This window comes from Trachinotus anak, unplaced genomic scaffold, assembly GCF_046630095.1.
Source record: "Trachinotus anak isolate AG129_WGS33_773 ecotype Australia unplaced genomic scaffold, CSIRO_AGI_Tana_v1 ptg000009l, whole genome shotgun sequence".
In the NCBI taxonomy this organism is placed as follows: Eukaryota; Metazoa; Chordata; class Actinopteri; order Carangiformes; family Carangidae; genus Trachinotus; species Trachinotus anak.
The window spans coordinates 18,511,237-18,535,668 of record NW_027273860.1 but is presented as its reverse complement, the minus strand read 5'-3'; the positions used below and the strand labels follow the sequence as shown (position 1 = coordinate 18,535,668).

The 24,432-nt window shown below is 42.7% G+C and overlaps 1 protein-coding gene across 5 annotated transcripts in view; it reads right to left on the bottom strand.

Moving 5' to 3' along the window:
* Window positions 1–9,713: 9,713 nt before the first annotated feature.
* The window catches only part of arhgap12b (Rho GTPase activating protein 12b), a 57,845-nt gene continuing 43,126 nt past the window's right edge, over window positions 9,714–24,432 (bottom strand). For 2 of the 5 annotated variants that reach the window (XM_071485651.1, XM_071485652.1), the window contains exons 4-18: window positions 22,464–22,604; window positions 22,237–22,317; window positions 21,569–21,691; window positions 19,178–19,252; window positions 18,704–18,765; window positions 18,529–18,610; window positions 16,249–16,353; window positions 16,044–16,142; window positions 15,588–15,690; window positions 15,387–15,506; window positions 15,145–15,243; window positions 13,669–13,746; window positions 13,377–13,511; window positions 13,069–13,174; window positions 9,714–11,325 (exon numbers count right to left, since the gene is read on the bottom strand). In XM_071485651.1, coding sequence (XP_071341752.1) covers window positions 11,151–11,325; window positions 13,069–13,174; window positions 13,377–13,511; window positions 13,669–13,746; window positions 15,145–15,243; window positions 15,387–15,506; window positions 15,588–15,690; window positions 16,044–16,142; window positions 16,249–16,353; window positions 18,529–18,610; window positions 18,704–18,765; window positions 19,178–19,252; window positions 21,569–21,691; window positions 22,237–22,317; window positions 22,464–22,604 — 1,584 coding nt within the window. In that variant the 3' untranslated portion in view covers window positions 9,714–11,150. The remainder of the gene's footprint in view (window positions 11,326–13,068; window positions 13,175–13,376; window positions 13,512–13,668; window positions 13,747–15,144; window positions 15,244–15,386; window positions 15,507–15,587; window positions 15,691–16,043; window positions 16,143–16,248; window positions 16,354–18,528; window positions 18,611–18,703; window positions 18,766–19,177; window positions 19,253–21,568; window positions 21,692–22,236; window positions 22,318–22,463; window positions 22,605–24,432) is intronic. The other 3 variants (XM_071485653.1, XM_071485655.1, XM_071485654.1) reach the window with 3 other exon arrangements.

Sequence of the window (24,432 nt, the reverse complement as noted above, 5' to 3'; positions counted from 1 at the left end):
AAAGAAATTTCTATTTGCTAGTTAGAGACAGAAGCTAAGAAAGTAGGTCTTGTTTGTGATAATTTCATATCATCACGTCTGGCTGAACACTCGCAACAAGCAATATGTAAGAGCCGCCGTAGGTTTTCACTTTGATGATAATGCATTTTTCATTGGCTTTTGAAAGTGTTCGCTCAGTCTTGCTAGAAGATGGCAGAATTCTTTCAGACAGAGGAAAGTAGCAGTAGTAGACAGCACAACGCGCCAGAGGCAGGTCTTTCATCACAGAATCTGAATTTTGACTTCTGATTGATGATTCTTGTGTCTGAGGAACAGACACAGAAGAATCTGTTAGCATCAGTTTAGCACTGAATTGCGGGATGATCATGTTCCTTCATGTGGTATATGTCCTGGAGCTTTATGATGATAATGATCAGTATTCCTATGATTACAGTTTATAGCAATTCTGACTGTTTTACCCTGACCTTACTCCATTTTAATTTTATCTTGCAGAGGATGCAAGGCAGATGCTAACTCGCTAAATCACATAAAGACTCCTAAATCAATCAAAGCTTTTAGCCTGAACTTGTAAAAAAAAAAACTTCAGTTCACCAGCTAAGTGATGACTGTCTGTCTGTTTGTGCTGGGCAGGTAGTGTGCAGTGGATTTATAAAAGCTCTTTGGCTGTTTCCAGGTTGCTGCTGGAGACAGGAGTGATGAGAGCAGTGAAACTGAACCAAAACACTGAGGCTTTGTCCACACTTTTATGTTTTAGTTTTAAAATGCAAATGCTTTTTGAGACTTTTGGAAACGCTGCTGGCCGGGTTTAAGTTAAGAAAACTCTGGACGGACAGAAACGAAGACCTTTGGAAACAATGACACAGATGCCCACTTCGTCTTTGCAAGCAGCTGCTGTGCAGTTAAATTCTGCATTTTAACGCTACAGCTGTCTTTGCTGCTTCTTGTTTGTGGCATTTTGAGTAACTAACTAACTGCAGAGTATAAAATCTGCTTCACACATCGGCGGTTGTGACGCATATTTTGAGCAACAAAAAATTGAACATGTTTTATTTTAATGTTACAAGATCACCATAATCTTCAAATTTAGAATTACATTTAAAAAAACTAACACACTAAAATAAAATAAATTTAAATTAAATACTCATTATTTACTTTCCAAAGCCACAGGGAGCCGCAACAGTCATCTGGATGGAGATCAATTTTGTGCTAAATCACTGTTTTTTAAAGGAAAAACATGTTAGTGTGGACGTAGCCTAAAGCTGTCGGCTACAAAACCAAAACAAAGACTTAAAAGATGCTAAAACGCTCCCCTGATTCATCTCTAGGAGCGAGGCCATGCACCTCAGATATAATCATTTGACCTGATGTAGATATAAAAATACACATCAGTGCAGCTTTAAAGAACCTGCAGTTTTAGGTTCATCAGGTCTGTGCTGCAGATAAATGGCTTCACCCCCCCACCACCCTCATCTTTCACAACTTGAGTCAGTCTTATTTTGAAAGTGTTAATTTTAGAAATAATCTGAAGATTTCCAGTGATGCACAACATCCTGAAATACATGTTCAAATCTTACTTGGAGACATCTTCACTTTGCTGCAGGGAAGAGTGGCTCATCTCACCGAAAAAGTGCCAATTACAAGGATTTCAGTAGAGACACGTTCTGTCAGTATAAATGAGAGCAGATGACAGAGAGTCTGACAGTGATTTTTGTGTTTAAAATGCACTGAACTGACCAAACTAATGCTAATTTCCATCATTATCAGTCATACAGACACACTTTCATTTGCTTTTCTTATCATAACCTTAAAATGACCCCAGAAATGAGGCTCCCAGTCAGAGGAAGGGCGATAGAGGGAAGGGGAGAAGGGGGTGGAGGGAATAAAACGAGATGATGACGTTGGATCCTAATCAGTCCGGGCAGCATCCATTCTCTCCTTCTGTCTCTGTCCGTCCCCATTTCCTCCACCTCTTTTCATTAAGACACCAGAGGCCTCGTTTCTGCGCCGGCGTCCATCAGCACCCCTGACCTTTTGATCCCTGGCTGAGGGGTAAGGGATGTGTGTGTTTCCAGTTTGGCCAGCGGTCCTCGCCTCTGGGCTCTGACGTGCCTTCTGTCCCTGTCATCATACACTGGGTGTGGGGGGGGGGCGTTGTGTTCCTCTGGGGACAGTATGGAAGTGATTCAGACTAAGAGGCAGAGGAAGACACAGTCTGTCCTGAACAAAGGTGAGCGAGTGAAAGAATAAAGAAAGAGATATAAAATCACAGGGAGTGTGTCTGTGTGTGTGTGTGTGTGTGTGTGTGTCATGAGTCTGTAATCCAACCCATCTCTCCTGATGCCCCCCCCCATCTCAGGAAGGAGAACAGGTTGGAGCCCCATCTCTCTGTGCCAGATGGCTCCACATTGACAAATCAATTAAGCTCCACCTCATCACCAGGGGGACCGGGGCTACAAACCTGCCTGCCTCCACCCCCACCACCCTGGGGTCCTCGGTCAACCACTCCTCCATCTCTCCTCGCCTTAATCACCCCCCCGATCCCCAGAAAGCTTTGCCTGGGTAAAAGAGGGCAAGGAGGCAAGAAACCCCCCCCCAGATAAAACAAAGAGGCTGGCAGCACATGAATCACCTGGCATCAATATGGATGACTTCCATGCTAATGCAGAGGGGACGCAGAGGAAGAGTGGCAAAAGCTTGATTTTGTGACAGAGTGTGTGTGTGTGTGTGTGTGTGTGTGTGTGTTTACAAGCTCAGTCAGAGCAGATTTACCATGTGCTGAAGAGCCAAGTGTCTCTAGTTGTTTTTTTTCCTTCCCGGTGTGGAGGTGGTAGAGGAGGAGGAAGATGAGGAGGAGGAGGGAGGGTGGACGTTTTGGGGGAAGCTAATCCAACGAGAACAAACAGCAGCAGCCTGGAGCAGGTATACATCTGGGTCGCAGAGCGGAGAGGGGGAATCCATGTTCTTCGCTACACCCTAGTGGTGGAGCAGAGGCACTGCAGAGAGAAGGACGGGCAAGAGCGACTGGAGCTTCTTCACCCAAGTTCCTGATGATTTTCGGGAGGTTTGAACTGAGTCATGAAGGTGTGATCTATCAAAATGTCACAGATTTATACAAATGCAAACAGAAGCAAAGGTCAAAGGGCATCCTTGAGCCCCGTTGTTTGCTTTGTGAGCCTTGAAAAAGCCTGCAGGTCGACCTTGAGTTAGAGATTACAGATAGAAAACAGTTGCAGACCATGGAACCAAAACCAAAAGCTGAAAGAGCCACAGACACCGTTCATATGACACACACACACTCGTCTGATCTGTTCTGTTCAGATCTAAAAATATTGATCAGTGCAGCTTTAAAGTTGGTGAGATTTTCTATCCTGCCTGCACACCAGCCGCTGAAGAGGAGGCGGGTGAGGGTGTTTGGAAAAAAAATAAAAGCAACAAGAAAGAGATGTGACTCTGACAGAGCTGGCAAATTTTCCACAGTTTTTTTTTCTTTCCAACATGTGTCATCTACATCACAAACGCTCCACGTCGAGGCCTGATGAAGGAGTGAAGGGGAAGGTGGGAGGCAGGTTTTCAGGCGGGGGGGTGGGGGGGTGTGTGGGTGCCCTCCTGGCTCGGCTCGCTCTCCGCGTCCCTTTACTCATCCGATCTGGGGGCAGCGACGAGAGAGAGAAAGCGAGAGCTGATGCCGAGACCCCTGGGGAGAGATTAGCGCTGACAGCACAACAAAGGAGAAATATGCCAGGGGCCCTCCGCTCTTCGACAGATTCAGATGTAATGTATGGCTCTAACTGCGCCAAGGAGGATCAACATAATATATGATCGACCCACTTTGCGGTGCGCTGCGCTGGCAGTGATGTAAAAGCGATTTATGCCCGTAAAAATGTGCAGGCTAATTAAGTAAGATGTTGGCACAGGAGCAAATCAAATGAGCTTATGAGAGAGCTGGCAGAGCAGCCCCCCCCCCCCCAATCTGAAGGTTTACCTGCGGTGAGAGGCAGAAAACTTCTGCTGCTTTCAAATCAGGAGCAGAAACAAGACGTTCCTGATCAAATCTCCACGTCCAAGTGTGAGGCTGTTGATCCTTTAATTAAATCGTCGTTTGTGATTTGTTTAGGGTCCCTCCCGGCAGCGTCGGGGGCCCGGGGCCTCTGTAATTACGCAGGGCCTTTTCCTCCAATCAGACATCTGAGAGAGGGGGCTGTGGATGAAATGTCCTAATTACAGCCTCAGTGGAAAAAGGCTGCACCGGGGAATACATGTGCTGTCAGCGAGCAGATTCTGGAGCCAAAAGTGTTAATGAGACAGAGAGGAAAAAAAAACAAAAAACACAGACACCTCCTTTTCATGTTAATCAGAGCACCTAGTTCCTCCTGTCTCTCTGTCAGTTCTTATCATGGCCAATCTCAGCCTCACATCTCCATCCAGGCTGCAGGATCATTTCACACTGCTCCTGTTTCCAAATCCACACATGCACCCTCTCTCTCTCTCTCCTCCATCAGTGTTGAGTAAGAGAAATACACCGAGCACTTTCTGAGTGTAATCATCACTTAATGGCCCCAAAAACCCACACAGGCCGCTAACATAATCGCAGCATCTCTTGGGGGAGAAGTGTGTTCATGCAGGGGGAGGGAGGGGCAGTTAGCTGGCTCAGCCCATTTCTCTAATGAGCTGCTGAATAGACCATGTCAGGGACCTACAGAGGCTAACTACCACCTAAGGCCCATAGTACCCCCCTTCATGGAAAAGGCAGACATTTATTTGATGTTAATACTCCAGCCTGGGGTGGGGGAGTCTTTGGCTTTGTTAACCACCAGTTAACAAAGCCAAAGAAGTTCTTTTTGTTGATGATTTTTTTTCTAGTTGACTGAAGTCCCCCTCCACCTCTGCATACATCCAGCACTGCACTATTGTCTTGGTGCTCTCACTCTCTATCTACAGTTAATTTCCCCAGACCCCCATAGCAGCTGCCGCAGGTAGACCTCAGAGAGGTGTAACGTGAGGCCTCACTCAGTTCATCTCAATTCTCCCTCTCCGACGGCCGACTCCTTTCAACACTCAATCACAGCAGGAAAAAATACATATAGGTGTGTTGGGTTGTCAAATCTTCTGCAGCAGGTGAAGGGGGGCTCAGAGTACAGAGGTGTGTGTGTCCAAGGGTAAATAAATAGCTATTCTGGAGAGGGGCCTTTATCTGTCATGGAGCGCTGATACAGTCTTGCCTTGTATTTATTGCCTACTTAATGGACTTGATTGTATTACTGAAGGTAAGGGGGGGAGGGGGGGATCCATTGCCAGCTAGAAGGTACTTTCAGCATCCCGCAATTACCTTATGTAAATCCCGGCCTGGAATGTTGATCCAGTGCTATTTAAAATGCATTGAATTTCCATGGAAAATGATCCACTCCTGCCGCCTGAAGCTCATTAATAATAACGACGAGCCGGGCTGACATTTGGAATACTTACACGCTTACTTAGCATTGCCATGCATGTGAGAACGCAGCCCCGGTCTCCCATGCGCCGCAGCTATGACAGCACATTTGGAAAAAGGATGGCTTTGAATTAAAGCGCGCGGGCAAATGAGTGATTTCTGCGACAGGAGCCGGTTCTTCTTACGCATGATGTTGTGCTTGTAAGTGCTCACGCGATCTTTGATCATGCAGACAGAGGAGTGCAGGAAGTGTGCAGGCCCTCATGTGTTTGCTGAAATAGCATCATTGCCCTTTAATTTCACCATTACAGCAACATGCCTGCAGCATATCTGATGTTGTTACAGTCAGATTTAAAGGGTCAATTCCCCCAAATGACAAAAAATGATAGCAGTTACTTTCGAGTTTATTTGTGCATGTTTTGATATTTCTGAAGCCTCCTCAACATGATGGAGGTGACGGAGGCTTCACCTTTGCAGACCCGTAGTGCACATCAGCCCTGCTAGGAGACTGAGGGCCAGTGGTGGGTCCCAGCTGCCACTAGAGACCAACAACAGGAGGTCAGTGCCCTGCTACCGCCCCGACATTACTCCTGGCTAACCGAGGTGCTAATGTTGGTGAGATGGATACACAAGAGCTGGTGGAGCATCAGTCCTCCTGTCAGGGCAGCTGTTTAGACTGGAGGTTGGGTGGGGGTATGGGCAGAGGCTGTAGGTGTTGTTGCTGTATATTAAGCTGTAAAAGTGGTTAATGTGTCAAATGAAATATCACACGTAGCCTCCCCTGCATATAAATGATTTATCAGCATCGAAGACAAACGGCAGAGAAAATATCAGGGTGTAGAGCTGCTCATTCAAATCTCAACTACATAAAGTGAAACCTGATTCAGTCAATGCTGCATTCATGCATATCAACTATGTGTATTGTAGAAGGTGCTGAGAATGTTTGAGACTTATCATCTGACTCTGCAGTTTCTCTCAGCTTCATGGAGCTTTTTTAGCATCTTTTAGCTCAGTGTTTTGGTTTTACTACGGGGGCCCTGGGAGCCCAATGAAGTGCAACTTAGAAAACACATGCAAATAGATGAAACACAGGCAAATTCAGAAAACATCTTCACCAGTTCGACAACACATGTGCCACAAACACTCACAACACAAAGCCAGTGTTTCCAGGAGACACGAAAAAGTGATGAACCTGGTCTGAACCTTGTTGTTCGGTGCTTTGTTGATGAAGTTAAAAGCACTGAACAACAAGTGTGTGTGGATGTATTTTCATATATTTATTATAATAAATCCAAGCAAGTGTGTCCCAGCTGGGTTCATCACTCTTTTGTGTCCCCTGGAAACACTTTTGTTGTGTTGTATTTGCAGCACGTGTTGTCAAGTTGATGAAGGTGTTTTCTATTTGCACGTGTTTTCTTAAAGCTGCAGTGCGTTGAGCTCTCAGGGCTGCTGTATTTCACAGACTTAAAACTACAACTCACCACTATCATCAACCAGAAAGCAGCTGCCTTCAGGTAGAAAGTCACCAAACTGCAGATCAGTAAAGTTAACGACCACAGTGGAGCATAGCAGCTAAACAGGAGGCTAATGCTGCTTTGTAACTGCTGGATGAGTACGTTGCCATCATGGGATCTGATGCCAAAACTCTGATATCTTTGGTGCTATAAGTGCGTTTATAACTGTTTATAATGTCAACCTAACAGCAGCAGCCTTTGGTCTTGCAGCCAGCTGCTCACTGTGCTGAAAGTAAAAAGCAGTGGCTGAAGTACAGAGGTCTTTACTACAGAGTGGCAAAACCTCCCGACCATTTTGTTCCTCATCCAGCCACTTTGCCTGCAGCCCACCTGCAAATGAAGCAGCGGGAAGCACTGAGGATCCATAAATCTTTTATGCTCCATAATGGCTTGTTCACATTACCTGCCCACACCTCAGCCTCCACGGAGCAGGCCGGGCCAGCACTGAGCAGATCAGGCCTGAAAACCACTGTGAGCATATGGAGCACTTCAAACACTCAAAGCCCCCCCAGACCTGAGCTGTGGTCGCACCCATGAATTATAGAAATGATCTAATTGTTTTCTCATTTGGAAATTCTGCCCCCCCCCCCTCTGCGTCTCAGTTTTAACGGCCTGTGGTTTCCAACAGGGCACATGATTCAGTGCTGCTTACCTCCAACACGTTGGTTGAATCCAAGGTGGTCCGTCCAATCAAAACAGAGCCAGAGCTGAGGTATACAGTAAGTCAAACCTGGTGCAATAAATTAACACGTAGGCAAGAGAGAGGAGGGGGTTAAAGTGGACTTCAAAGGTGAGTGATTGTGATCAGAGGAAAGGCACATGTGCTGTTATACACATTATTTTTTAGATGCCCATTTTTGCTAGAAAAAAGAAAAAAAGTTAGGACAAAAGTAAACAGTCATGGTGAGTATTACGAGAAAGTCAAAGTTTGGACTTTTAAAGCCCAATGTTATTGACAGGTGTGTATGATCCAGAACTCAAAAACGTAAACATCAAACATTGACGTGGTCAGAATGTGGCGCAGTACATCAACATTTTCAGTAGATATTGAATTTGCTCCCAAACTCTTTGATCATGCAGAAAGAACAACATGCAGACATGTGCAGAGCTCCATGTGTTTACTGAAGCAGCTTCATTCCTACATCAAACCATCAGATGAACAGTTTTAACTGAGTGGACTATTTCTCTAATTATCAAGTAGAATGGAAATAATTATGAGGATGGATCCTAAATCTTTAAATATTTCAAATCTTCCATAGATTTTAATTTAAAAAAGAAAATAATCTATATGTATTATTTTTTATGTGTGCATTTTCTGTCATTATTAAATGAAAAAACACGTTAAAAAGACAATTATTTGCCTTTTTGTCTTTAATAACTGAACGACTAGTGCTTCACTGTGCCACATTCAAATGAAATCACAACACAGAAAACAAACTGAGGAGGAGTGTTGCATTAGTTTAGGTTCAGTTCAACGTTTTCCTTTTCATTTCTGGAACCATGAAGTACATATAACAACATGTATGTCACTTTGTTTCTTTGATGAGTTTATTTTAATTTAGACCTTCTTCATGTTCCATAAAAAACCTGGACAAATGTAAAAAGTCTCATGGTAAATACAAATGTTTACAACAGGAGTTAAAGTTTTACTGACAGATGTGTTGGAACAAAAACTCATTCAAACCTATTTCATTAATGACATCTAACATTAAGACATTTATTTATTTGTTCATTTGATAGGGACATGGCTTTTTAATGTACATCAGTATAAATAGCTGGAATGTAGAAAAAAATGCTAATTTATAGCCTTACATATTTTTTAGCTTCAAATTACTAAAAATAAAAACTGAAAAACTAGGTCTAAATCTAAATTATATTATATTAATTAATATTATAATATAAGTGAAATCATGATAGAAGCCAGTCAAATGTTGCACATTATGATTTTGACATTAAATGTAAAGTTAGTAGTTCATCATCTCATTATTACGTTACATTAATTCATAAAGTTTTGACTTACCTGAATTTTTTCTTATCATGTTTTTATTTTGATGATTCTTAACTTTTCACTTATTTTTTTTTCACCTCCGGGCTTCTATACAGATGCTAGATTCAGGGGAGACTAAAAGCAGACGACACACAAGATAACCCCCCCCCCCCCCCCCCCCACACACACACACACACACACACACACACACACACACACACACACACACACACACACACACACACACACACACACACAGAGCAGGAAAATGAAGAGAAAGCTGAATGTAATCGTTGGCTCAGTGTGGCCCGCAGCAAGCAGCCTTGCTCAGCACTCGCTCCACCTCGTGCTTCTTAATCAAAACTGGCACTGTGGCAATTACCTAATTAGACATCAATTAATCCACACCCTTCAGGTCTGCAGCCGCGTTTGACCTGCGGAGCAACTACAAAAACGCCTTCGAAGAACAGAGGGATCAGATTAATGGAAGCCGAGCGGCAGAGGTTGTGCTGCATTTGAGAAATCTCCAGAAATGTACTGCAATTCATTTCATAATTAACAGGTAGGAATATAATTGATTGAGATGTGAAAGCTTAATCACTCAATTCAATAAGCAGGATATCGGCGTTGAGTAGATTAATTCAATTATGTAATTAAAGCCGAGGGAAAGGTGAAGCTGTAGAGTAGATTGAAGGTGAAACAGCAGACTGACTGGTGGTTCTGTCGTTACAGAACACACACACACACACACACACACACACACACACACACACACACACGAGTCTCACATTTCATTTGTCTTTTTTATTAGACATAGCAATTTCACAAATAGCAGTTAGCCTGAAAATTACATTCAAAATGTGCAGCTGACCATGCGCAAACACTCCAGATACACCTTCAAACAAAAGTAACAGTCGATCATGTGTGTTTTGTTTTGTTTTTTTTCACAATCTGTGCATTCTCATGTTTTAATTCAAATTTACAAAATCAAAATCATCTTTCACTGGTTCACCATCAAAGCATACACACCTCAGTCACTATAACACATTTTAACAACTAGCTTCTGTCACTGTACATATGCTCGGAAAGGTTTTTAAAGGCTCCTCTTCTCACTCTAACGCCCGTTACCGTTTCCCTTCTCTGAATACTCTTTAATATTAGCAAAGGTGAGGAGAGAGGTCAGACACAACACATGTGAAATTGTAACACAGCAGCTCCCAGAAATCCACTTTGTCGTTTTTCCAGTAACACCGTGATGTCGGATATGTTTCCTGCCACTGTAGAGACACTAACACTGAAGTTCATAAAAGAGCACGGACGACGACCCCACCCCCCCGGCAGCTTAAAGGAAACGTTACCAAAGCACGTTAGACTACACGACACACAGTTTGTACAAAGTGGCGAGACGAGGATGCTTCTGCTCAGGGTTTATTCCATTTAGCTTAATTCTCTCACTCACACAGACAAACAGAGGGTTTGTCCTCCGTCATTCAAGTCATGGGACGCTCATGTCACAGGGTTAATGGTTAACACTGGTTGAGAGGGAGAGGTGGAGGTGAGGGAGGGGAGGGGAGGGGGGTTGGTGGTGTCACTAAAGTAAGTGGGATTGTGGGGGACACGATCTGTGACTCCAGTTCATCCAAGTGCCAAAACACAGTCCGTTAACATAACACTGATTATTTAATTTCCACCTGATCCAAAACCACAGAGGGCTCACACATCACAGACGAAGCTCCACAACACAAATCTTCTCCAGTTCAGGCTCAGCTCCTTCCTCCAGCGAGACGACGAGGTTCGGCCTTCAACGCCGCAGGAGCAGCGTGCTGCCGCCGGCTCCACTTTGAAGTTTGAATTACTGGCCACGGGAATCCAGTGTACGCAAAAACACCTGAATGCTCAAATCCACCACATCACACGGACGTCCACACGTTGTCATCATCACGGCATCGCTATGAAACACTGTCCGTCATCCAAACTGCTGCGTCCAGCAGGAATGGCAACTGAAAAGGTGGGTGATACCTGCACGTCTCTTAACTTCCGCTCCAAAACTTCTGTAAGTGCAACACTTTCCTAAACTGTCTGGTCGATGAATGTAAATGAGATTATTTTCTCCCAAACTGCTTGGTCCACAGCGTTGTTCAGTTCAGCCAAAGAAAAGGGGGGACAAAGGAAAACAAGTCTGCGTTTGAAAAGCCCGGCCTCCTCCTGCGAGCAGGCGCCTCTACCTGCCGAAGATGCTTTCGTACTCGAGCAGTATGAGCTCCACTATCTGGTTCTGGTAGACCATGTGGACCGCGATGTTGCCCGTCTCGGTCTCGGGCCTCAGCAGCGTGGGTCCGAACACGATGGCCACGCTCTGGGTGGTCATGCGGTTGGCCTCTCCGTGGTCAATCACCCTGAGGGGGTGGGAAGGGGTAGAACAGGGGGAGATTCAGAGATGTATTGTGTCATAATTGGCTTTAGGTGAAAGTGTATTTGTTTGGTTTGAGCGTAGCTTCAGGGTTTCATCTAGAAAAACAACATCACGGTCTTTACACAGTTGCAATGGAACCTCACGACACGCACTCTGTAACACTACTGAACGCTCCAGGCTAGAGCATAATAGCCTTTTTAAATAGAATCTACATCCTTGCATGCAGATGCACAAAACAATAACATATTCATAGAAGGGAGAAAAAAAGGAGATTAAATCCGCCTGCTGATATACGTAGACCTCCATACACTGAATGTCACGCTATAAATTTCCTCAAGAAACACCACTTCATAGGTACTGAATTACAGCAAACACAGCGCCATATAAATGCAAATTGGAAACCCAGGGAAATGTCATTGTGAACATATGATATTGCCACTGGCTCCAGCGGGCTAAGAATACACGTTAAACCTGGCTGTAGTTTGCATTTGGCCGCGGGCTGATCAGTCTGAGGGAGGGTAAACACGAAGAGGGAAAATTCAAACAAGAGTTCGTATAAATAAGATCTCCTCAGTGCCATTTATGATCTGAGCACATGAAGCTCAGTGAAGTCAGACTGAGCCAGGTTCGGTGGGTGAGGTGTTCAGGAGCATCAAATCAAAATGTGAGCTGATCGAATCAGAAGAGTCACGTCGTAGATCAGCACAGGGACTGACACAGGCTGAACTGTGATGTGTTCAGGCTCAGTTGTTTCATACAATGATGTGAAGTGGGTCATTTTTTTTTTACCTTACCTTTTACAAAATGTATATGTGGTAAATAAATTGAAACGCAGGCACAGGTAAAAGCTATAGTGACTCATAGTAACTGGTCAACGAATGTGCTGAGTGAGTCTATAAAGGAAAATATGTTGGTGTCTGGATCAAATGTGCTTTACAGACACTTACATGACTTTGTTTTCCCTGTGTGTTTGTCTGACTGTATTCACTTTAGTTTATTCATTTATTTAACAGGGACAAATGCATATTAATTATATTTGTAAAAGGCTCAAATCTTCATCAGTAACATTTATGAACATTTGGAGAAACTCACTCGATCTTTAGAGTTTTCATTAAATATTTATTGTTATCTGTCAAGATGGATGGATTTTTCTTACTGATTTACCTCCTATTATCAGATTATGTAATAGTCTTCACACAGTTTGTCAACTTTACATATATGCAGACATAAGTTGAAAGTATAAGTGAAAAAATGTATTCAGTTCCTATTCAGGAATTTTTCAAATGTTGCCTGCAGACGTTTGGGGAACATAAACATGATGTAACCCTTTTTCATTTAGCAAAATTGAACCCAATAAATAACTGTCTGCATAAAATACAGTCTAAAAATAAAGGTTCCTGATTTAATTGAGGAAATATCTGATTTACATCAGGACATAAACAAGCCTGAGGATCTGACTGAGCGCTCAGTGCCAGCTCTAAGTAACTTTTAATTTGATACCACAAACACATTTGAGTCTCGAGGGTCGATACATGTATGGAAGTGTAACTACAGTTTTTAAATGTCAGCCTCACTGCAGGTTTTCTCATCACCTCTAAAGAAATGATGTAACCAGGATATAATAATTTCATTAGTGAGTTGTGATGACTAATGTAAATAATATTTGACAGACATCCATCTATAGATGATGAGATTGGTGTGTGAGGTGAGTGTGCAGCGTTCTTACCTGCGCAGGTGCTTGAAGAGGTTTTGCATTGTGTCGTGGTTGGGTTTTGGCAACTTCTTGATTAAGTCTTTGATTGAATTCACTCGCTGTTTGTAGTCAGAGTTTTCTGCAGCAGAGACACACACAGCGGGTCAGTGAACACATGAATGCAGAGCACCACCTAGTGGCCACATTAGGGACTAAAACTTAAAGCATCGACTGAAAAGGATTTGAACTTCGACAGTGAGTTCAACATTTTGTTTTTCCTTGAGTTTTCATTGTGTCAGGCCTCGTCAGTGTATCTGAATAATGGTGGTGGAGTTACTCACTGATGGCATTAACAAAGTCATTGAAGGATCCGTATGTGAAGAGCGGCTCAGGAAGCTCCCGGAAGAACATCTTGAGAGCTCCGGTGGTGACGTGGATGTCTTCCCACTTACTGTCGTTCAGATCCACCTTCTCATCTGAAGGAGGGAGGGAAGAATAAACAAAAGAAGGTGGTGGAGAAAGAGACAACGAAGGTTTAATACAGCAACACTCATCCCTGACAGGTGACCATCTCCTAACATGCTGTACAGAGGCTGTTCAGTTTTGGGGAGCAGAGGGGAACTGGAGTCCTACCGTGATTCACAGCAAAGCGGAGCTTCTGGATCACAGCCAGGTTCCCGCTCACTCTGTACAAACCGTCAATGTTGAGACCTGCAGGACAAGTATGTAAGCTGTGTCAGTCTGGTCTACAGTACATAATGACAAGGGATAAATGTCTCAGTATATATGATTGAAGCTAAGTCTGATAAAAAAAAGTTGCAAAAGGTACCACACTATGAAGCAGCACACTACAAGGGTGAGATCACTGATTCATCAGAAGCCAATCAGACAGTTCCATGTTACTGTGTCAATCTAAGATGCTGAAATGGCCAAAACAGCCACTGATAAGACCTGACATGAGCTAACCTGCCTTAAACACTGAAAACAATACAAAGGTCATACACAGATAACAAAAACCAAACAGTGTCTGATGGCAAACTGTCCTCATGTTGTGTCAGGAGCTAACTGTCTGTTGAGGAAGTCCATGAGACACTATTGAAAACCTCAGAAAAAGCTAGTAAATGGACCTCGAGCTAAGACCTTCATAGATTTTCAGGCACCTTAAAGTTTCAAGTTTGTTTTATTTGGACCGTTGATGTAAAGTGATATAAGATCAGCTGAAAATGATCAGACTGAGCTGAGTGGCTTCAGCCTGTCAGTCCTATAAGATGCAGTAGAGCTGTTTAATACACTTGATCTCCCCTTACTGCTGCTGAAGGTGACTTCATTCAGCTGAGACATACAGCAGTGGTTCTCTAACTACTTTACACCAAGAGCCCTAAACTGTCCCAAATCAGACCACAGACCCCCGTCTGATAAAGTTTTTGCATTTGAATGTTTTATTACAGAAAGTGTTTGAAACCCATGACTAAACCAGTCAAACATTCAGTCATTGAATAATAGTCAAAAAATAAATTCTCCACAAAAAATTCTCCTTTTGCTGGGGACCACCAGGAACTGCCGCAAGGGCCCCGGGAGGTCCCCTGGAGGTCCCCAGACCCCACTCTGAGAACAACTGATATACAGGGTGTTTCATTAAGCTCGTAAACATTAAGTAAGACCACAGAACCTGTAGCAATGTGAGGAATCTGTTCCAGGACGGTGTTTGCTGCATAGATCTGCACTGAAATGTAAAACCAGCTACTGACTAAACTGAACTGAAGAGCCTGAGTCTGAGCTGTGGTGCAGCATATGAGGGTGATGTGATTGGATACAGATGTGCATTTAAATGATGATTAACAGAGATTAATAATTTCCACGTCTTAGGACAGAAGTGTAACAACTATCTGAAAACAGTAAATACAGCTGGAGAAATGAAATCTGCTCTGTACACACTGTCAACCTTTGTAAAATGTCTTTGCCGTCTAATTCATCTCAGACATGTTTTCCTTTTAATATGTCCATCATTTTTCAGTCTCTGTTCACATCCTTGATCATTTCTACTGTGTTTTGAAATGACGATGAGATAAGAAATGGAGTGGGATCCAGGATCCAGGCTGCTGTTCTTACCTGTGTTCTCCACATGATCGATACACATTTTGACAAAGTTGGGCACTGATGTGTTCTCGCGCTGGCACAGGCTGGTCAGACTGCAGCCAAACACCTGATCTGTGAGTTGGCAAAAGCACATTGATGAAACACATCATCAGGCCACACAGGCTGCTATTAAATATTCACACAGTGACACATATTCACAGGTGGAGAACTGTCATAAATGGAGCTGGAGCCTGAGCTGCGTCCTGTCTGGATACCTTTGATGTATCCTTTGTCTCTGACAGCCTGGTACGTGGGTCGACGTGTGAGGAACTTCTTCAGTTTCAACCTGGTTTTCTTCTGGTCTGAGGAGTCCATGCTCACAGAGGTCTTCATCACTGAAGGAGGACAGGGCGGGATGTGAGTGTATTTCAATGAACAGATTTATGATGTCGGGACATTTCTGTTGAGACTCTCACCTCTGCTCTTCTTGGAGTCTCGGTGGTCTTTCTCCTTGTCTTGCTTCTCAGCTCCAGGAGACTCAGGCATGTCCTCCTCAATGGCCTCATCTGACTCCCAGGCCTGCACAGGATCAGATACATGCATGTAGTGTTAGATACAGTGAGAATCAACTGAGCTCAGACTTAATTTACTCTTGAGGCTCATTCACTCCACTGAGTTTCCTCTTCACACTCCTGTGTTTTGGCTTGTTTGGTCAGGTGTTCGCTCTGATTTGAGCATTGAATAGAGAAAGGCGTCTATATTAAATGGTAGGAAGATCCTAAACTGGACTGTAGCTGAGTCCTTTCAGATAATTATGCAATTAAGTAAATTTTTAATTCTGGTTTGGAGCGAAGAAATGAAACTGAAGACGTGTTTACTCAAATATAAACCACATCATCTCAAGATTTTGCTGATGAAAATTATCTCCTCACATGTGTATTGATGGTCTCTGTGAGGGCTCGGAACCAGTCATTGATCACGCTGTCGATCTCTGACTGGATCAGCAACTCTGTCCCCTGACGGGTCTTCAGCTGGGGGAGGAAAAGTCAGCGTTATGTCAGTGTGTTCAGAGCACAATGACCCCTTTAAAACGCCAGAAGTGAGGGCTGATAAACAGTGAAACTTGTCAGTAGGTACCTCGATGACGTGTTTCTTGCTGGATTTGTCCTTGGAGGCCCAGTCCACAGACCCCCCTCGCAGATCAACAGTGAACTCGGGCTTCGATTGGTTGCTGCCAAACTTCTGAAATCAAGGAGAAAGTGTGAGAGAAGATAAAACAACAACATGTTACAACTTGGTGTTTGAATTTCTGCCCGACATCTGCCAGCACCTTTAAATTCACAGACACTAAATCTACTGAGACGTTTGCTGGAGCAGGCGTCACATTGTTAAACACTGTCAGTCTTATTTTGAAAATCCTCACTGATGCAAACTCATCTTTAGTGCTGTGTTACAAGAAAAGCAAAAACACTGTTAGTTCTTGTTATCAATGTCACATGCACATTAATGAACAGTCAATGCTTTTTGGATTCTTTTTAGATTCTTGGAAATAAAATTCAAACCATTCAATGACTTTTAAGGTTTTGTGATTTGAATCTAGTTCTAATTTATAAATGTATATAATGATAAATGGTGATTGTTGTTACCATTCTGCCTGTATTTCAATGACAGTATTATTCTCTGATGTGGAGGTGTTAATTCTGACTTCAGATCAGTGAGCTGCTATTTTTCCAATTCATCACACAGAGCTTGAACAAGACGAAAACTGACAAGTAAGAGATTGGTCTGGTAATAATACAACACAGAGGGGAGTGTGCGTGTTTGAGTTTGGCTGGGGACCTTTTGTTAAATGTCATTTCACAGCTTTCTCCCCATACTTCCTGTCATCTCTGTAGCACTGACTATCTAATAAAGGTAAAAAAAACAAAAAAAAAACAGAAGCATCATATTTCATGTTTTCTTGCCAAATCAAATAAATAAATAAATCCTGGTGAAATTCTCCTTCAAGCCCAGTTTCATCTTTCCATCCAACTTAAACCTGCACTAACTTATTTATCTGCCACTTGAGGGAATAAACACAATATTATCACCTCTTAAAGTTGATGTGTGTTAGCAAAAAGCTGCCTGTTTATACATCCAGCAGACACAGAGCAGGTTGTGTTTGTTTCCACCTGATGAATCAATGTCCAATATTCACTCTCTTATAGATCCATTTTTGGTCTCCCTCAGCTCCTGAGGGAAATATCTGGCTCTTTAGCTGCTAAATGCTCCACTATATTCACCAGCTGCTCTCTAACTGTGTCTGACTGCTGTTTGGTGCCAGGCCTGCCTGCTGTGGCTGAAGACAGTGCTGATAAGAGTGAACCAAAACCATAAAGTTGCAGCGTGTAAAATCAAAACAAAGAGCTGACAGAGGCTCAGAAGTTGAGCTGAGGCGAACAGCAGAGTCCAGTCATAACTCTCTGTGAGTCATTATTATTACAATAATTTTCACTGTCATTTAAAGGTCCCATATTTTATAATTTGGGTTTTTTTAAAAGCACTTTTCCGTTTTCTTTCTTTTCCCACATCTCCTCTCTCAGGCTACTCTCTGGAGCTCTTGTAACAACAGGTCAGTGAGCCAATCAGAGGAGAGGATCACAGTCTATATTCTAATTGGCTGACTGTTTTCTGAGAGCTCAAATTAAAATATAGCAGATTTCAGGTAAACATTCAGAGAAGCCAAATCCTGCAAGATTGGATGGAGGGTCCAGGTGGGTGGGGCTTGGCTGAGAGCAGTGACTGCTTTGTTGTGACATCACAAAGTCCCAACAGCTCGTTTCAAGGCTCAGTTTGTGAATACAGGCTGTGTGCATTTCTCTGTGGACTGAGGTTTTGATACTTTCACAGTATTAATATAGAACCTAGACCTGCTTTATAATCAAAGAACACATGGACATCTACCTTTATACTATATAGGACCTTTAAAATAATGATTAGTGCAGCTTTCTTCCAAGAGGATCTGCTAAATCAGGCTTCACACACACGTAAACATCTGTTAGTCAAAGCAGGCTTGAATGAAAGAATGAAAGACAGGCAGGAGCAGCAACACATGCAGAGAGAGGGGACATACAGCAGCAGCCTGCACGGGCCTACAGTTCACATAGGAGACAGCAGGACGGGACTTGACTGAGTGCTTCCAGTTGCTAAGGAGAGTGAGGAGCAGCTCTGGGATGGAGCCACTGCGATAGTAAGACTTCAGGGAGGAAAGGAGGAGAGGGAGCAATAAACAGAATGACAAACGTCACAGCACAGTTGGCAATGAAGACAGGTGACTATGCAGAAATAAGGAAGAGAGATAGAGAAATAATATAGAGATGAATGAGATGCTGAAACTTGGCAGAAACATGAGCCTCTGGGGGCTGATGGGATGCCTACCCAGCTCGTGCTGCCGCCCTGACCCTTCGCAAAGAGCAGAGAGGAACCCTGCAGCACTGTCCATGACGAGGTCCAGTTCTTCCTGTTGGTCACAATAAAAACAAAAACATGAGTCTCAGACTTTAGAAAAAGTGAATTTAAAGTTTATCAGGCTTTTGAAAAAGCAAATTCCTACCTGACTTTCTTCCCATTCTCTGTGATTTTGGTGACATTGAGGACTCCACACTTCTCTGAGGGCTGAGGAGGAAGACACAGACGCAGATGAGATCCTGCTGCAGCACACACACTAAAACATACACATACATATCCACACACACGCTGAAGCTTGAGCAGCAATGGGCAGTATTGGAGGCTGGACGTGGCTGTGCTGCTGGATGTTGTGTCCAAATACCACCAGCAGAGGGCGCCATACAACTGCAGCAAAGTGCTGAAATTGCCGCAGTTGTGCTTTTTGAAATAATTTTTTTGGCTTAGTTTTAGATGTGATGCAATTAGGTGTGCGATGTGGCATGCAGTAGCTGAGAGAAACCAAATGTAAAGTGAAGAAGATGAGGGCTAAGAGGTGTTGTATTTGCAGGTGAAAGCAGGATGATGATGATAATGGTGATGATGGTGGTGAGTGCGGTGCAGTGCAAGCTGGGATACTAACGGTCGAGGGGTGCTTAGGAGATGAGGGGCAGGAGTCAGAGTCTGGAGAGCTCTGCTTGGGCACCGGAGCACACTCCTACCAATAAGAGGCACAAGATGATGAGTTTCTAACAACTACCAGCAAACTACAAGACACACGAAGACAGTGAGAGAGTGAGGAGGAGAGAGAGGGTCAGGAACCTGAAGAGGAATCACAAGATTGAGCTGGAGGTTAATTCAGGTCATTAAAAGATTAAGATTAAGGTGAGAGTGAGTTAGGATTTGGTTTGCAGACAGCATGCTTTTCAGAGAGATAAAGTCCAACATGCTGCTTTCTTCCTGTTCACCTGCAGCCTTCTGCACAATCCACAACACCTACAAATCAGACATCTATGATTGAGTCAACATGTAGGTTTGATCATCATATTTCCTGATTATTTCTTACAGTACAGTTTTACAAGGCATTTTACTGACAGTGAATCAAAACTAATCATCTGCTGATTAGAGGAGACACGAGATGCTCTGCGTGGTACCAACTTTATCTCGGTAAAGAGAGACACGGAATCTCCTCTTGTGCGGATCTGAAGCGAACCGCCAGAGTCTGAATGAGAACTGCAACAAAACCACCACAGAGTCAGCCTCAATGTATCTGCGAGCATCACACAAACCGGTTGCTGTTGTCATCGAGAGGCCATCAACCTTTTAGCAGTTGATCATTTCACAGTCTTAACCAGACTGACATGTTAACATGTTTTTTAATTTGTTTCTATGGCATTTACTATTTAAATATTCAATAAGAATGTAAACATGATTGTATAGGAAAATGATTAAACAAACCATCCATTTAAGTTGAAATTCATTTTCATTTCATTCATTTTATTACAATATTTCTTTTAACTGTAAATAAAGAGTGATGTTTGTAAGATGACATGTTGTTCTTCTATTTCTTGATGGGAGCATCAGGTAATAGACTGATAACAAAGCACACTGTGTGGTGTAACACTGATGTAAACACTAAACTCAGGCGAATTAAATAATTCAAACAGATTAAAGTGGCACTCCATTTCAGTTTACAATCAACTCTATGTAGTACTTCATGATGAATACAACTCAGCATGTGAAAACAGAAGTATAATGTCCTCTGTGTCTCTGGAGGAGGCTGCAAAGTTATAACTCAGAGTCTAGTACAAACCAGAGGCTTAGAGATTTAAAGATGTGAACATTTACCAGTAGGAAGCCTGGCAGGTGTCAGAGACCGAGAGAGAGAAACAACTGCATTCTCAAATTAATATTGGCACTTTCACAAAGGTTTGAGGGTTGTAAAACGTTGTGTATCCTTGTATTTTGTAACGTATTTGGTCAGTTAGGACCAGAGTAATAGTGTCAGGGAGTCTGCTGTAATGAGAGGCTGAATTCTGTCATATCACTGAGAATCAGCCTCTTTTGTTTTGGTTGGAAATAGTTTCAGAAATGCTGGAAAGTTTTGGCTGCTTTGAGGTATCTGTACGTTCTACTGTCTGATGTAAATGAGTCAGTTTTGTTCTGATTTTGGATGGAGATACATGGGTTTACTTAAGTACAGATTGAGCCTGCTGAACAACACTGCATCACAAACATATGTTAAAATCCCGACATATGTGAAGTAGTGTGATAACATTTTTAATCTGAGGGCACATATTAGTAATTTGTGCACAATTTATTAATTTGTTTGCATAAATTATTTCATTTTCAATTAATTCAAGGGCACAAATACTTAACTTCTCTTCCATTACGCATGCTGAGCTCTGAGAGGCAGTGAAACACAAATATGTGACATCAAGGAAAATGTAGTATTCTGTGTTTTTGGCTTCACTCACACTAGAAACTAGAAAAGTCAGGATATCTCTGCTTTCACTTTGATGTTTTTATTATGTACCTTGTGAGCCCTTCAACTTAATACCAATACACTTTAGGACTCTTCTAAGGCAGATGGGTTGTCTTACAGTGTGAAAGTTGTTTTACAACCTGACCCTCTTCTAAAGGAAGGACGAGCCTACACCTGAATGTGCACAGAAACCTGCAGGAATTCGTACAAAAGTGTAACTGAAATCACTGCCACAGAGCTGATGTATTGTTGTTTAAATTGTGTTTTCACAGTCTGATAACAACAATCACAACAACCTGATTTCTCGAGTAATTCACCACCATTTTCCAAGATGCCCAAACACAGGAGACAGTTTTAGCCACTGACAGATTTTCCTCTGTTGAGCTGTAATTAGTACTCAGGGATTAAACTCACTGCCAATAAGACAGATAGTGGAAAAACTACACAACAAGCCTGCCAGAGAACCTGCAGCAACAGGACCAGGAGAGCCTGGTTCCAGACCAATCATACCCAAAACCTTACTTCTCAGATTATGATTATTGGTCTTACCTTGTCATTGAGGTCTAACACATAGGTGCTGTGTCTCCACTTGGTGAGGACGATGGGGTCTTGCTGCTTCCTCTCCAGACTGCGACTCTTGGGAACTTCGCCGGACTGAGGGGAGACGTTATACTGCAGAGACAGAGAGGAGAGCTAAGGCTTAGACATCAGAGTTACTCTAACAGGCTCTTCAGCATCCCTTCGCTCTCTCCTACCTCTCCTTTTACTGTCCACAGCACCATTGGACAGAGGGATGTCTCTTACATCTCCAGCATGGTCTTTCAAAGTCAACAGAGAGTATCCATGTCCACACTCCTGTCCATTCACTCTGAGAATGGAGTGAACTACTCTGATCTGCTCTAAAGCCTCCAGATTAAAGAGGTAATGAGCCAGTAATAGTCAGTCACCCAGAGTTCAGCACAAACCTGGCTCCTGTGTGACCTCCTCAGACACTCATCCACTTACATATACAGGACCAGTCTTAAGACTACACGCCAGGAGGAGGAGAAGGAGGAGGAGGAGTCACATAAAACTGTGTTACTGGGTAGTGGTGTTAGGTGATGTAATATGAGAAGATTTTTCTTTTTCAACAGCACGAGATGACTTTACAAGGGATATTAGTCATGTAACAAGGAGGACAAAAGTGTGGACAGCTGATGTTCATAAGATAATCTCACCTTGGGGAGTTCCCATTCTGACCTGGATCCATCAGCGCTGTAGTAGTAGGGCCGGCCTTGTTCATCCACATGCTTTATCCACTGTAAACATAAACACAAGTCAGTAAGCAAAAACACTTGCACACAAGCAAAACCAATCACTTTAAACATGGATACAATCAGCAGGGGAGACGGTAGAGTGTTAAATCATCCAAACTCTCAACAGTACAATCAAAAACAGACTGTACCTTCTCCTGTGTGTACTCAGAGACGTAAAGTGTGTGTCCATGTTCATCCAGCTCCTCAGACCAGCCTCTAGGGGGCGACCCGTACTGGCTGTCAGACTGACTGGAGTGGGTGCTGTGGTAGTTCTCCTCTGAGGACAGCATCTGACAAGGAGCAGAGACGGAAGGGTTAATGTTTTAAATGAAGCATAACCACCATAAATACATAACAACAAATACATGAGAAGATGTCAGAGCCCTGATAGAAAAGACTCACTGTAACATGAATATCACTTCCTCTGGTACTCAGTAGGGATTTTTCTCTCGTGGTATCAGTCAGGATATAACAGTGTAATATACAGTTGCCAGTTTATTAGGTACACCTAATGTAGTATAATACAACAATCCTGTAATAAAATCGACCTTCATGAAGGTTATATGTGCAGTATTTGTTGAAACTGCTTTAGCGAGGTGTTGATGCTGCAGTTCTTTTATCCACACCATTTATATCAGGGAAGGCTAAATAACATATAACAGTGACAAGAAGGACTTATTGCAGGACTGTTGTTGTACTTTTACTTTATTTGAATACCTGCATTTTTGTTCTCCCCCTTTACTACATTTCAGAGTTAGATACTATTGTTACTCCACTAACACCACTAACTCCACCGCAAACAGCCTGAGCTACTAGCGAGCTCCTGTGCAGCTTAAGACTGTACAAAACCTCCAGTTAGCTTTTAAAACACTGTGTAGTGTTATACAATTGTTTAAAGTATAGTTTAAAGAATAGTTTTACATTTTGGGAAATACTCTTATTAACCTCTTTGCTGGGAGATAAAAATAAAAATCTACAGCTAGCAGCCTGTTAGCTTAGTTTGGCACAAAGACTGGAAACAGCTAGCCTGGTTCTGGCAAATTCACGTTTTTGTATGGATTAAACAAACAAGATTAGACTGTAATGTGATGTGTGTAGCTTTAGGGATGTTGGCAGACAAATTATTTTACCTTTGAACACAGCCTGCTTCTTCCCGTTTACAGTCTTGCTAAGCTAAGTGTTGGATGTAGCTTCATAATTAGCATACAAACATGAGAGCGGTGTCTAACTTCTCTCTTCTCTTCCCAAAATGTCCAGCTGTTCTTTAATCTATTGTATAACAATGCGTAGTATTTTAAGATCTAATTGTAGGTTGTTGTTTTTTATGTAAAATCTTAACCTGCACAGGGCTAGTGGCTATAGCTATTAAATAGATAAGTACAATTTTTGCTATAAAGGAGAAGTATTACGTTTTGTCTTCTCTGTCGTTTCTATCGTCTTTCTCTATTTTCTTCTTCCTGTAAATCACGTTGTAACTTCTGTTTTTGAAAGTGCTTTATAAGCAAAGCTTGCATGTTAAGAGCTGTAGCCCTTTATGTTCACAGTGTTCGTCTGTGGTCTTTTAGTGGACAGATAAATGATTATATAACTGTGCTGGTTTGAGGACCCAATTACATTCAGACTGATATGATGATTAAATTTCTTTTGACAGACTTATCAAGCAGCACTGATTATATTCCAGTGATGCTATATATATTTAGTCACCCTTAATCTCCCTCACATGATACTGCAAAAAAGGAAGGCACCACAGGGGGGCAGTGTTGGATAGTGAGGCAGGAAATTGCAACCTGACAGGAAACCATGACTTCCCCATATCAAAGGCACTCTTGTTTCCCTACCTTCAGTAACCACAACACCATTTTAAAAGGTCTTTTGAGGTCCACCACACCTTCACCACAGCCTGTTTATTTAACACAGACTGCCAGAGAGTCCATGTTCATGTCCTCACTGACTCAGGCTTCACCTCAGACTTTTCCTCACATAAAAATTAAATACCTGAATCATGTGTTCAAGCATGTGATCACACCTACTGTTTCCTGTAGGAGTGGAAAATTTGTGGTTTTGTGAATGCTTCATTCATGTTTAGAAGCCAACCAAGGCTTGTAAACAGAAGTCACA